Raw genomic sequence first — 15,228 nt, 5'->3', positions numbered from 1 at the left:
GAAAAGAAACAATTTCTAAAATTTCAAAAAGGACTTTCTGAATGTTGTGCTCTTACATCCACTCTTCCCCATGTGAATGGCAGAGACAGAGAAATAGAAAGACAAAGGCATAAAATTTGTCCTCTTCTGTCTTTACCACCTAGATTTTACATTAACCAGCCAGATTTAGAAGATGTCACACCTTGGTGCTTCAGTAACAGAAAGGAAACATTCTTCTTTCTGTGCTAAAGCTATCCTTTCCCCACTACTTTTTAAAATTCTTCTTTCATTTGGATCCTGGGGTATCAAAAAAGTGGTGTTTAATAAAATATATAAACCCAAGTTTACTGAAAGGAGCAGAGTGAAACTGATGAATTGCCAGTTAGTGTGGAATTCTGCAAAAGGAATAATGCTTCCCAATTTCACATTTAATAACCATGACCATTTTATAGCTAGACGGCATAGGAGTAATGAGTGATCTACTTTAGCCCCACTGTTTACTGACAATGGGAACACAACCAAGAAAGGTTAACTGATTTGTCCAAATTCCCTAAAGCAGTATTCCTGAGCATTTTACAGTGTCAAGAGAGATGATACAATTCTCTAACACTGAATCTAATAAGCTACCAAATAAATTCATCAAATTGATCAGATAAGTTAAAAGTGTGACTTTGGCAAAGCTGGGGGCAGGGCTCATCTCCTTTTTCTATTACAGGAGAACACCTTCAGAGCTCTATCCTTAACATTCTTTGCACCTCACACAAAAGAACACACACATTTTAAAAATCTATTACTAGAACTAAAAAAAATCATTCAGTGCATCTCACAACTCAAGTTTTCTCTTTTGGAGAGAAATACTGAATTTTTTTTTGCTGAGGGTTCATACTACCTATATAATAAAATCATACATGTCAAAACTTACTACATTTTATTAAATAATATACTGTAAGTGACTCAACAGAAACACCCGAAAGTGGTGATTCAAGAACATGTGGGAGCACATGTATTTCTTCTTAAGAATATCTCAAAGTGGCCATGATGGAATTCTAAGTGTCCAGTGATCAGTAAGACAGATAAGCCCGCACTCACTAACGCACAATACACGGATCAGTTTAGTGAGACCTTGTGCTTATATCCCTTCTCTCAGTCACTGCTTCCTTCCCATTCTATGGAAGTGCAACTTACATTTAAGCCAACAGATTAAAACAAAAAAACATACAAAAAAAAAAAAAACCACAACCTTGAGCTTATTATATTTCCTAAGCCATTTCACTTGCGTTTATTCCGGCTCAGGTCACGTGGCACACAGCTGAATTACTTTCCCACTTCATATGAAAGACTGGCACAGAGACTTAGGTTGGTTAAGGAACAAAACCCAGGAAAATACTTCCCTGAGTTCCTGTTATTTAGATGGCAGAAATAGTCTGTTTCTACACAATTACATATTTAGATGACCCCGTTTTATACATAGGCTATTTTCATAGAGTGGAAAATAAGATCAAATATGGATCAGAATGGAGGAGATTATTGATAAAGAGAAAAAACAGAGTAGCAGCAAAGGAACCTCTACCTCTTTCTGAAGCTGAATTTTCTTTTTCCAAACCCAGGAATTCTACTTGTAACATGCCTACCTCATTCTTAAACCTTTGCATACCTTGCTGTAACTCTTTTAGATATACTTTGGATGTTCTGTTACCATTTGATGGAGAAGAACTCACATTTCCTAATTCAGGGTCCATGTTTTTAGACTTATCAGCACCACAGTTATCTGCAAGCGATGGCTTCTGGAGCTGGTCTTGTATTGGTTTGGTTTTCTTACAAGTAATTGAAACAGCAGGCATATCATGACTTTTTATTTGAATCATGTGTTTCTTCTCACTGGAGCGGGCAAGCCCCAAACCAAAAAGGCTTTTTGGATCACTTACCTGAGGTGCATGTCCAATGTCTGATTTCCAGTGAGTATTTTGGTTCCTTTTCGGTTTTCTTTTCGTAGCAAATTCTTGGTCTTCTTTCACTTTAAATGGAACTCGGTTCCGTACTTCATTTTCTCTATCATTACAAAAACTCTCCTCAGTTTTGTTAAAAACGTGTTCAGTGTCTGGCTTACCATTTTCATCCAACTTATTTTCATTTAAATAAAGTTTTGAAGATGACTGGCAACCATACTTTCTTGACTCAGACTTGGAATAAAATGGAAAAACATTTTCAAGACTGGGCTCTTTGTGTTCAGAGACTGCCTGGAATCCTATAGAGACAGAGGCTCCAGGTGCATCTACTTCCTCAAAATCAAATATATTATCTATCACGTTGGAAGGTAGTTCCTTTAAGTCACCACGTAGTTCACAGTTGTCATGTAGTGACACTACCTTACGATGAAAAGTAATTTTGCCTTTTTCATGGATTTTACTGATTTTCTGATTTGACTTCTTTGTGATAAGTTCTGAATTATTTTTCCAGTCGAATTTGCCTTGTTTGACCCACATGTCCTCATGCTTCTCCACACAAGAACGTTTTGAAGACACAGGTATGTCCTTTCTGTCATGTTCCTTATTCATTTCTGGTTCTCTAGGCATTTTCTGCAGATGCACAAGTGAAAGATTAATCTGCGTGATTTGATCTTCAGATTTCTTTTCTTTCACACTACATGCTTGTAAAACACATTTATCCTTAAGTAGTCAAGTACGGATAAAGAAAAATTAGAAAATAATTAAAATTTAACAAACTTCTTAATCTATGTTTGGCTAGTCACAAACTGAGAAGTGAAACATAACTTGCCTTAGCCTTGAAACAGGAGAAAAATAGGAACTCAGAAACCTAACTTTGTCACTGTTTGTTTGAACTAAACAATTCACACATGTTAAATCTACCAAGAATCAGAGATTAGATTTTTAACATTACAAAGATTTCCTCACTAAAAAATATTTCACCTCTCATACCTTAAATAGTGAGCCCCTCCAGTGCATGTAAAGATTTTTTTTAAAGGACTAGTAACTGGACAATAAGCAAACTGTAAATTATTAGGTGCCAAAATCAATTAACATCAGAAAGAGGAACAAATTCCTGAATTTTAATGCAAATGATATACTATGATAGTGATCTATCTCAATACGTATTCTCTGCATCCACTGAGTTATATTATACTCTAACATTCACTAGTGAGAGTGAATAAAAGAATTTTTAATAATATTTACTGATTTCCTACCCTGAAATGAAATAAATTAGAAAGTTTTTGTTTCTTCCCTAACAGCAAAGGTCCAATCGTGGAAGGTTTGATTCTCTTACTAGGCAGCTGGGTTGACTCTATGACCCCTGTTCTCTCCCTGATTGTAGATTCTGAAATCGATTACATAGAGATCACAAGACAGAAGAATCTTTCATCTTGGCATTAATGACTTGCAATTTGAAACTGCAAATTTTGGACCACTGGGAATGACTGTTCCTTACATGAAACTAACTCGGTGGCCATCACTGCTATATTATTTACAATTTCAACTGCTTATATCACATGATTTAATATTTGATATCACCTTCATCATGTGAGGAAGTTATAAAGATGGAAGAAGTAAACCATATTCAGGAAGGTTTTTTGCCTCAATTCCAAGGATAAAGTTTAACTATAAATTATTATAGATCCTAACAATACTTTAACATTTGTAATTAGATAAAATGCTATTAAAAACTAAATATTAAGTAATTATTTATTGACTCTAAAAGTCTAGTTTGAAAGGCAATTTCTTTTGAACTGTGTTATTAAACCACAGAAAACAGTATTAAACAAGAAATTTAAATTTACATTTTTACATACCTGTGAGTGGTTATTTTCACTCGCATCAAGTCTTTCTTGCTCTTCCTCAGATGCCCTTTGTAAGTCTAGGTCTGCTGAAAAATGAATATACTTAGTTAAAATTCACTACTTAGAACAGCTAGATAAAAGGCACCATCTTTATAAAAACAGAAAAAACATTTCATCAATTGACAGTTGAAATTAAGCTTAATCTTTAGCTGGATATTTACTTCTTTAAGAAATACTTCTAATTATCTAAAACTTCAACAAACTATTTGGGAAATACTAGATGTTACCAGATTAAAGGCATACAAACATCTCAAAGTTTCACTCACAAATTGATTCACCAGACATGAACAAGACAAAGAGAAATAAAAACAAAATTTAAAAATACAGTAGAAATATACAAAGTCACGATAGACTCTATTCTCTACCTCCTAACAGTACCTTTTTAACAACATACCAGGCTTCAAGAGCAATGTTATTCATGGTTTCCAAAATTACTGTTACTTTTTATGCCTTTATCTTTCCTTAATCTGAAATGTTTCCCTCTATTGTTCTGACAGATTCCTTTTCCTCTTTGAAGACTCAGCCTGCTCTGTGAAGTCCTCCTGGATTGCAGCTGTCTTTCCACACAGACACAGGGATCTCTTTCCTTGGAGCTACCTTGGTACTTCACAGATTTTTCTACTGTGTCTTCACCAGCTGAACTGTAAACTATTTCTTTACATGTCTATCCTCTTTGCTCCCATGCTGTAGAGGACAAACTCTTAAAAGTATCTGTGTATAAACAGTATTTATTAGAAAAACTTTGAGTTTAGAGCTTGTAGTCACTACTATAGGAGATAACAGAATCTTTTGTAAATACAACATTAATTCTGCAGGTAAGGAAAGAAAAGATAAAACTATAGGAGCAGAAAAAATATTGTATGACTTATTACTACAGCTCTGATTATATCACTGATTAAGGCACTAAATTAATTGGTATATAAAGTAGAACACATATTAGATGTGGTTAATCAACAGACTGGGTATCCTAGAAGAATCAGAATTGATATTCCATATATTATTTTTAAGTGACAAAGCACTCCTTAAAATCCAATATCCTTTTCGACCCATCAATCCATTAAAAATAATAAAACAAGATGATATACTGTGTGGACACAGTTAAGAAGGAGGTCCTGTGTAGCAAATTCCCAATGACTGCCACTACCGCTGGGAAAGCCACTTCTAAAATACAAAGAGGCAGAGAATATACTAGAAATACTTTGATATTTAGTTGCAGAGGTGCTTTTTCAGTTACACTGAATATAGCTATAACAAATATTTATAAATTCAGAGCTAGATAAAAATAAAGCTAAGAAACCATACTTTGAGAAGGGAATCTTTGGATGGCCACCTAGGTTTCCCAACTAGTCACAAAGCTCTAGACATCACCCTCCTACCTGCTCTCAGGAGCATGCTAAATACTATTCTGAACGAACTTACTTTCACCTAATTCTCTTTGCTATTTAATATGTTGCTATGGTCAGAGAATGAACATAAATGTCATGCCAAAAGGTATTGTCTGGTTGTAGGTTGCATAAAAGGAGTAAACACAAAGGAGATCCTGCCACAAAATGATTTCTGCAAAGTCAGAGTATGGTGAAGCCACGCACAGGTAGACTATGGCTAGTTCTCTATGCTGCTTTATTACCTTCTTTGCGGCTTCTGTTCTCTGGCAGCTGTGACTCACACAGGCCACGGAGCGCTGCATGTTCTGACACAGACACAGCTCCAATATTCATCCGGTCTTTATCTACCAGGGCCGTCTGCCTCAGTTCTGTGGGTGCTGACTGGTTTGCGGTCACTGATCGTGATACTAACGGACATTTATCAACTTTCAAATGCTCGGCTCTTTGACCAGCCTCATTATTGAGGCTCAAACTAGTAGAAACCCAGTCTGAAGAACCTGAAAACAAAGTTTCCACTTATTAGAATGTGAACAACAATACAAATGACTAACTTTTACGAATTCTCTTCCCAGAGCAGCAGCCCCACGTCCGCAGCCCCACGCCCTTCTCTCCCCCAAACACACTGCTCCTTCCCAGCTGGTTGTACTTTACATGTCATTGCCGTTCATATAGGGAACCACTGTGTCTCTTTTTTCTACCTTTAATTTTCTAGTACTGCTAATTTGGATTCACTCATCACTCTCTATAAAACAGTCTATATTCTGTAAGAGCTTTATGAATTATGATTCTTCAACATATGAATTTTTTCATTAACAAAATGTATGTCTAATGAGCCATATACTGGATGTTTAAATATGCATGACAGTATTGAGTCCTAGAGACGTGGGCTTTAAGAAAACTTTTACTGAATGGTACTACATAAATTACAATGAGACAGTCTTTCCTCAATGTACCAATATCTTCAGAATTCTTACCTTAAGCCTTGGATAAACATCATAAATTTATATAAGAAAGGATAGCCTTGAGTGACTAATTTTTTCCATATAAAAATAGGGTAAATCTAGGTACAAACCAGATCCAAAGAGTACAGAGTGCCATGAGACAGGAAATATCTAACAAAAATGTTTTCCTTTTTTAAAAAGATTTAAGTTGTCAGATTCAAACTTTTTAAGACAAGTTAAAGAAGAAAAGGCGAGAAATGTAGAAGTGAACGTTAAAGCCCACTTCATCACAAGGGCCCCTTTATTATTTCACATCCATGAACCCTGTTTAAAACAGCACTTCTCAAGTGTCATCTGAGAAGCCCTGAAGCCCCATGTTCCCTCCATCTAGGGAGTCCAGGAGGTCAAAACTATTTTCACAATAGTACTGAATGCTATTTTCATTCTCATTCTCTGTTAAGGGTGCAGTGGAGGTTTCCAGATACATGACATGTGATAACATCAAAGCTCTAATGGTGAATGGAATGTTTGTGTGTGCTTGTTTTTTAAATCTTTTAGCTTTATTTTCTAATATACTAAACATCAATAGATACAACCCACTTAAAAGTTCTTCAAAATTCTCAATAATTTTTAATAGTATAAAAAATACCCTAAACCCAAAAACTTTTAGGATTATTGTTTTAAAATATCATATCTACCAAACATTAAGGTAGGACTAATTACTTCCATCATTTTTAATAATCAAAGACACCACACACACACAGAGAGAGAGAGAGAGAGAGAGAGAGAGCGCTAATCAAACCATCCAGTTGGCTTAAGACCTTTGGGCTAGGGAAATAGCTCAGTGGTAGACCACATGCTTAGCATGCACAAGGTTCTGGGTTCAATCCCTAGGACCTTCATTAATAAATAAATACAGAAATAAATAAATATCATCAATGTGATAGCACTAGATGAAATAATTAAAGTGAAATATGACTGACATGTTAGCAAGGGAAGCTTTACTCTACGTAAAGGTTAAAATTCAATTAAGCATTTTAAAACTCTGGAAAAATCTTAGAACCTAATAATCAATCTCTCAGAATCCCTGAAGAGTATAGGGACTCCAAGCTGAGCACTTTAGTGTCTCCCAACCTCAACAGAAACATCCAAGTCAAAGCTGACATTTTAAAAATCTATTTCTTAAGCTTATATATATTTTTCAAACATGGATACCAATAATAACATCTGCCTTATTTATGTCATCTTTCAATTAAATTTGAAGAAATAAAAGGAATTAGCAATAAGAAGACTGTACTTCTTTTCAGAGTTAAATTTGTATTGCAGAATTTACCTGATTTGAATGTTTGTAAATTCTTCATTTCTCCTGTTTTCTTAGGAACAGAATCTTTCACTCCAACTGCAGGCTGAAAGGTTTTTGAAACACACCGATTAATAATGTACATTTGATACAATCTGTAGTAATCATTCAAGGGGGGAGGGTCTAGCTCAGTGGTAGAGTGCCTGCTTAGCAGTGCATGAGGTCCTAAGCTAAATTCCCAGTACCCTCACTAAATAAAAAAAAAAAATCAAGATAAAAGTATAAAAGTTCTTACCTTCAAGTGAGGATATTTTTCAGTAGAATCTAAAAGCCAAAAGGGACACATAGTCAATTAGATGTAAATATGAAAGCCAACTACCCATTCACGCAGAGTTAGTACTGCGCAACCCTCGTGCTTGCTTTGGAAATGAACACGTTAGCTTTCGGTGTTTTGTTTTTCAGGGGCAGTTAGGACAGCAACAAGACAGAAACATGAATCCATTATAGATACTCAATAAAGAACGGGAATATAGGTTTAACAAAACATGCAGTTAAGATTTCAAAAGTACGATTATGTTTCAAGTGACTTATTTATAAAATAGAAACGTGTACATATACCAGTGTGAACTTGCTGCCTGAGAAGGAGAAAAGCGATCTCTAATCAGAGGAACAAATCACGGCTCCAAGAAGACAAATGTGAAAGCTGACCGTAAAATGCCACAGCACATCTTTAATGCGATTGACACCGTTAGACTACAAGTACTTATCATGCTCTTCAATTCGTCCTGTAATTTAGGAAGTCCACAGTTGTGATGGCAGTTCATTTGAATGTGCAATTCACTTCTCATCAGAGAAAGTGTTATGAATTGATCGCCTTGGATACACACTTGTAGGATAATAGTTCATAAAAATATTTTTCCCATACCCACATGGGCTATTGGTATGCCTACATTTCTTGGATCCTCTAGCCATCAATGTTTCTTGATCCACTCATACAAGAAAGAATGTATACTGAGTTTTCAATATTGAAATCTGGTGATCAAAAAAAATTTTAATTGCCACAGAATTATTAGATACTAAAAGTCTTTTATATTTCAAAACCTGTGCAGTATTCACTGAAAATAACAACTTCAGCATTTATGGAATGAACCCTGTTAATTTCTTTTCTTTCCAAAAGTAGTTTGGTTTGGTAAATCAGGCTAATGTTTACAAGGATTTTTGTGAAACAACCATCTTATCAAAAAATTAGCTATCCTTAAACAAACAAACAAAAAGCACAGTCAATGCTTCATATTCAAGTTAATCTCATTGGAATAACAAATACCAATACAACATTTACCTTTGAAGCCTGATAGGAGGAGAGGCTGTGGTTTACCCCAATTCTAGGCCCCCTCCTGATTCCAGTATTCTCTGGAGTGGCAATGATCTAACCTACCTTCAGTGCAAATACACTGACACCATTGAAAAGGAGTTCTCTCAAGTTTCCTCCTCAATTCCAAAATCACCTACCTGCTGCCTTTTTTTCCTCCTTCCTTCCTTTCACTTTCCTCTTCAAAGGTACCTCTACATCTGTGGTCTTAAATCTTCCCCTTTTCTATTCTTCTGACAGACGATCCCCACCACTTCTTTTTCCTCTCTGCTTAGCAGCAGTAGCTTACATCTCTAGTTTCTACTTCAACTCTTTGCCTCCCTCTGGCTATGAACGTGCTCAGAAAGAAAAACAAAATCATGCTTTTCCTTGTTGCTGTTGTCTTTAACTCCCCAGTGGCTCTTCTTCCAGATTCCCCTAAACACAAGTCTACCTTCTGAGCGTGATCTGAAGACCAGCAACAAGGGCTTCACCTGAGAGCTTGTTAGAAACACAGGCCCACTGCTCAGAATGTGCACTTTTCACTGGGTCCCCAGGTGACTAAAATTTGAGAAACCCCGGTCTATACCGAGTCTGCTTCTATAGCACTCGGACTTAACTGATCTCTCTGAAATCCAGCTGCACACGTCTCACTGTAACACTTCCCCAAAAGCTGCATCAGGAGCTGCAGACTTTTCAGTGGACTCTTTACCAGGCTCCAGATCCCCTGACCTCCCTGGAATGCACCCTGCTCTCTTCCTCTTTCCCACTCTTCTGTTGGCCTATGAGACACCATCCTATAAGGCAGCAACACGCTGCATGACACGAAGGTCCAGACATTGACAGCTGACCACACATGCCTGTGCTCACCGGCAGCCACACCCGGCTCTGCGTGATCAGGTACCACAGTCCTCGCTGCCTTCCTAAAGGTCAGGGGGGCGGGGGAGTGGAACGTTCTGCTGTGCCTCCCAGACAAGCTTTGGTGCTGGAAGAAGCTCAATTCATACCCGTCTCATTTCAAACACTCTTGTCTTCCTTCTCCTAAAGAACTATTCTACATTACCACCTCCTGCCAGGGACCGCCCCCTCCTTTTCCTTCATTCACTCCCCTCCTCTCTACCTCTCTCATTCTTCACTCCCTTCTTCCCTCCTCCTGGTTTCCTGCCTGTCCTCAGGTCACAGAGCATCTTGAAAGAAAGCTAACAACTGAGCTCCTTAAACAGCATTCTAGTTTAATCTGTTGCTGACACCTGGTAAGATATACAATATACTTCCTCTTCTCTTTTTTCTCACTATATGTTCAACAGGTGATTTTCTTTGGCTGAGAGAATAGATCCAAATCCATGTTTTAAATCAACATTCTGTAAAATGACTTTTTTTTTAATAAAATACAGTACTTACTTTCTATTTGTCCATTTAATGTATTTTTTTCTCCTAGACCTGCAGCTCCAGATAAATGATCGATACAGTTCGGTAGTTCAATCTCGGAGATACTCTGTTAAAATTAATATTAATAATGAGTTGCATAAAGATTTCCTGATTCCTTTCTAACAAAATACCTGCATTTCCTACCTTATTATTATTATTTTAATTTCCTACTTTAAAAGCAATTACACTTAAAAACAAAATAAGCATATCCTGGAAACCCAAACATTTAAATAGAAAATTTCATATACACTCTTTAGATCAAGTCTATCTTTTATCTTCAGTTGGCTTTTGACTCTGTAAACTGAGCATGGAAAGCTAGAGCAAATATTTTCACAGACAAAATACTGACTTACATGCAGATTTCAACAAAGAATTAACTTCAAAACACCTAATTCCATTTTGCATTCCTCGACAAAAGAAGAGGACGTTTAAAAAAATATGTATTTTTATATGTATAACTGAATTGCTTTGCAGTACACTTGAAAGTAACATTATAAACTGACTACACTTCAGTAAAAAGTAAAATTAAAAATATACATATTTAAATATATTCTTTAATAAGTGTGCTATAAGTTTAAAATGTTTCTTAGTACAGATATTGTTTTTAGTATTAAAATAACATACATGGCATGAAAAGAAGCCTTAGAGTCTGTCATGTTGAGTATTAACAGAACACTGTGGAAACTGCTACATTTCAGTAAACAAAGGCTTAGCAGAATCTAACTATTATTTGATAAAACTTTTATTGATAGGGAAAATAGTTGAATAAAGTACCAAAATAGAAAGAAAAATATTTGTTTAAATTAACAGCAGAAAAATGTTTAATGTAGCTATGCAGCTCTTCAAAAAAGTACCATAAGCTTTACTTTACTTAGGGAAGAATAAGAACACTGCTTAGTGACCACCCGCATGTGCCAGGCCCTTATGATGCACATTCTCTTTTCTACACACAACAATAATAACAGTGATTCTAAGGACGGTTACCCACTTGCTGCTTCCTGGTCACTCCAAGATGCTGGAGTATGGTGATGAGCAGATGTGACCCGCTGATCTCTCTGTCCGGAACATCCCTCCCCGGGACCTAAGTGTGACTGGCTCCTTCCTGTCCATCACCTGGCAGCTCTGGTCACACTCAGCTCTTTTCTGACTACCTAAGTTCCACCCTTACTCCACCCTCGTCCTAACTACAAACTCCCCCACTGTTGTCTAAACTAACGCTCTCCACGTTCCTTATATGAAGGACTTACTGTCCCTGATAAAGGGTTCCTGTTTACTTGTTCTTCTGTTCCTGCCACTACAGCCTAACCCCTCAACTGCTACATTCAGTGTCTAACTGCCTGGTGCATAGCTGGTGTTCAGGAACAGAAATTTATTTAAGGTCAAAACACCTAAAACCCCCAGAGGGCTTCAAGTACCAAAGCACTATATACCTATCAGAGATGTCCGATAATAGTCTACCAACACTCAACATACCCCAAATGAGAAATCCCCATGCCCGCTCTAACTTTCCCATTTTATTGTCCTTCAGATTTTAAAAAAGTGTCCTCAGCATTTCACTAGGTCACTAGTGGCCACTGTGATCATTCTGTCTTACATTTCTATAGCACCCTTTACAGTTGACAATGTGTTTTCACACTTGTTACCACATTTTTGTTCATGACACATAACCTGAGACGTACGTATCAGTACCATGTTTTTGAACGAGGTCACTGACATTCAAATAAGTCAGACAAGTTTTTCCAAGATCCCACAGTGGGTCAGAACCAGGATGCTATCTCTGCTGACTTCAGATACAGTGCTGTGCCACTAGGCAGGAGCTGCCGAGATCCAAGAGTTCAGGCTCTTCTTGCCTCTTTCCACGGCTATCACCTTGGAATAGGTCATCACCACCCTGCACTTAGCTTCCTTCAAGTTCAGTCGCCATAAAGGTACTCAGTGCACGCTATTTTCCCTACCCAAAATGGGCTGTCCTCATTAAAACATCACTAAACCAAACTGCTGGTATTTTAACCCCACATATTTATTACTATTCCACATGCTTTTGCTTATCCTGAAATGTTCATTGCAGATCTACTTGACAATCCAAATATAATGGTACTTTCAATTCACAGGCACTGTCTTTTCAAGAACAAAGTGGTTAAACAAACAAAAACACCGTTTTTTTGTGGGTTTTTTTTTTTTTTTTGTACAACCTCTTTCTCTCTGAATCTCACTAAGAGTTTTACACATTCACTTATCACGAAGAAACAAACATCTGGTCACAGGCTGACCAAGAATTATTTTCTTTAGTTTTTAGAAAAGGTAACTTCAGAACACAAACCGATTCCCTGTGACTTCCAAGCCTTGGCTTTTGCACTACATACACCAGTTTCATTAGGTGAGTCTGAAAAATTAACAGAAGTGCACTCTGCAGTGCTATGACATGTAGCATGGAATGACTTTACTAAGTGTGGGTTAAAATGAGGAAAAAATTTGGCTGGGAAAATGCAAAAGTGAGAAAGTGAAGTCAAAACATCCCTCCATTTATGTTTTAACATCACGCAACGCTTATATTTGAAAATAATACTAGAAGGCAGCACCTCAGAATCCAAGGGTGATTCGACATCTTCCTTTTCTTCTAATCCTAATGCTGAAGTTGCATCTACAAAATGCAGTCACAGATACATTAATGAGAACACATACTGCTAGGAAGTTAAATATATATATAAGTCTATCTTGATTCATGAATATGTCAATAAAATAAAGTGGCAGAAAAGAATTTCAGAGGGTTGAAGCATTTTCTGGAAGAAAACTTGGTCGTAGTTGGGATATTTATGAAAGAAGATGGCAAAAGAAAAACACTTGAGAAGAAATGGACATCATATTTGGATCTACACACTTTACATTTTTTACACTAGCTTTTTTTTTTTAATGGCGGTACTGGGAATTGAACCCAGGACCTCGTGCATGCTGGGCATGCGCTCTCCCACTGAGCTATACCCTCCCCCCTCCAACCTCATTAGCTTTTAAGCAGAGAAGAAAATCCATAGATGCTCACTGACTTACCACCTCTGTCACCTTTGTGTGCTCCATCAACACGAATCAATTTGCTATGATCTGCTTGCTCCTTTAGAACACTGTTAATAGTCCGAGTGCCATTCTCTTTCCCCCCAGTTTTCGGCTTTGTTGCTTCTTCCTATAAAAACAAAACAAAATGTAACAAAAACCCAACTTCAGAAAACATCATATTCCTACACCTGGTCATTCAATCAGTCAGGAAGAGAACATATATTTACTGCATCCATCACATCATAGGCATTATCCTGGGAGAAGCTGGCAATATACATAAAAGACAGATTCTGCTCTATATTCTAGGGGAGACAGAGACACATGAAAATGAATCAACACAGACAAGTATCATTCAGCAGCTCTACACCTGCAGTGAACAGATACAGTAAGGGCACAAAGGAGAGAAGAGACTTGCTGCATGTCAATAGCTCAGGAAATGCTGGGAAGACCAGACTGTGTCTTAAAAGACAGACCCTGTGCAGAGAGCAGATGTGAAGGGGGTTCTAAAAAGGGCAGCCTGAGCCAAAGGTCGAGGTGTGAAACAGCATGATAAGTCACATGGAAAACTAGAACAGTTACTGGGGTTGGAATGGAGAGACAAAATTTCCTAGATTAAATATAAGACATCACTTCATCAATTTAAATGTGAGGACTTCTAAAAAAAGAAATAACTTCAAGTTAAAACTAACTTCCATAGGGCACTATATTCAATATCTCACAAACAACTACAATGGAAAAGAAAGAAAAAGAATTAGATATATGCATATATATGTATAACCAAATCATTTTACTGCACACCTGTAACTCATACAATACTGTACATCAACTACATTTGAGTTAAAAAACAAAATTCTATAACCAAAAAGAAAAAAGGAGAGGATCAAATTTTCTTTCTGTTGTTCATAAAATCAGCTATATGTCCTTCAGAAGAGTCTGAGCACTTTTTTCCATGACCTGATTTTCCCTCTCTTAATTTGAATTTGAGGTAATTTCTATCATAATTTGTACTATAGACTTCCTGCTCTCACTTAACCCCACTATTTCTGCTGTGTTTGTATAATAATCTCTCTCATTTTGACACTCATTCGTCTTGTCCTTATTAGATGAATCCTTCCCCTTTGTACCCCTGCCCATCTTCATATTCATCCAGCTGTTCTTTCCAGTTGCTTTCTTATTCTTTCCTTTCTTAATGGCATATTTGAGAACTGTTTATGCCACCAAACTTTACAAATCTCAGTCCTGCACGTGTACCTCTCTTGTTATCACACTGTTTTCTATTGTGATCTTGAGGACTTCCATTCCTCTGTAGGATCCTTTTCATCCCCATGAGAATCAGGGGGACGGTAAGTGAAAAAGCACAGGAGGGAAAAGTTAAAAACAAAACGACTTACCTCTGTAACACCAAGGACTGCTGAAGACGTGAGAGGTTCTGGTGCTGGGGAGGCAGGATGAGAGAAGTCTGAAACTTCACTTGATGGTGGGGAAAAGGTTCTAACTGGATCTTCATTTTCATTATTAGAATTATTGTCCTCAAAGAAGGTGCTAGTTCCTGGTTTCAAAACACCATCTTTTGCCTCTGCTGTAGCGACAAGGTATGGTAGATGAAATTATCTATAATTTCTCACCAGTGAAAACACAAAAAGACAGTCTTCAAATAACTTACTGTTTATCACGGGTTCTCCCCAGGCCTGAATTAGCTTTGCGAATCTTGGATGCCGGACTTTCTAGAGAAGAAAATAACAGCTTTAAGAACAACAAATATGAAATTGAATAAAGTAATTATAACATTCCCCATTCCTAGATGATCTAACACAAAGAGCGCTGGCTTCGGAGTCATTCAGATATGGATTCAAGTCCTGGGTCTGTCATTTACCAACCTACGTATTCTCATGGGGTGAGGATCATGAGAGATGACCTCGGGGTCCCAAAATGTTACTTTCTTTACC

The 15,228-nt window shown here is 37.1% G+C and overlaps 1 protein-coding gene across 4 annotated transcripts in view; it reads right to left on the bottom strand.

Moving 5' to 3' along the window:
- LOC116151742 (ankyrin repeat domain-containing protein 26-like) overlaps positions 1-15,228 on the bottom strand; it is a 64,181-nt gene that overhangs the window by 21,926 nt on the left and 27,027 nt on the right. For 3 of the 4 annotated variants that reach the window (XM_064478439.1, XM_064478441.1, XM_064478442.1), the window contains 10 exons: positions 14,946-15,006; positions 14,674-14,861; positions 13,280-13,409; positions 12,814-12,875; positions 10,208-10,301; positions 7,754-7,782; positions 7,492-7,564; positions 5,460-5,714; positions 3,785-3,858; positions 1,905-2,555 (listed from right to left, as the gene is read on the bottom strand). In XM_064478439.1, the coding sequence (XP_064334509.1) occupies positions 1,905-2,555; positions 3,785-3,858; positions 5,460-5,714; positions 7,492-7,564; positions 7,754-7,782; positions 10,208-10,301; positions 12,814-12,875; positions 13,280-13,409; positions 14,674-14,861; positions 14,946-15,006 (1,617 nt within the window). The remainder of the gene's footprint in view (positions 1-1,904; positions 2,556-3,784; positions 3,859-5,459; positions 5,715-7,491; positions 7,565-7,753; positions 7,783-10,207; positions 10,302-12,813; positions 12,876-13,279; positions 13,410-14,673; positions 14,862-14,945; positions 15,007-15,228) is intronic. The other variant, XM_064478440.1, reaches the window with a different exon arrangement.

Source organism: Camelus dromedarius, chromosome 24 (assembly GCF_036321535.1).
Source record: "Camelus dromedarius isolate mCamDro1 chromosome 24, mCamDro1.pat, whole genome shotgun sequence".
Taxonomy (NCBI): Eukaryota; Metazoa; Chordata; class Mammalia; order Artiodactyla; family Camelidae; genus Camelus; species Camelus dromedarius.
The sequence above is the reverse complement of the archived record's forward strand: the minus strand, read 5'-3'. Positions and strand labels throughout refer to the sequence as shown.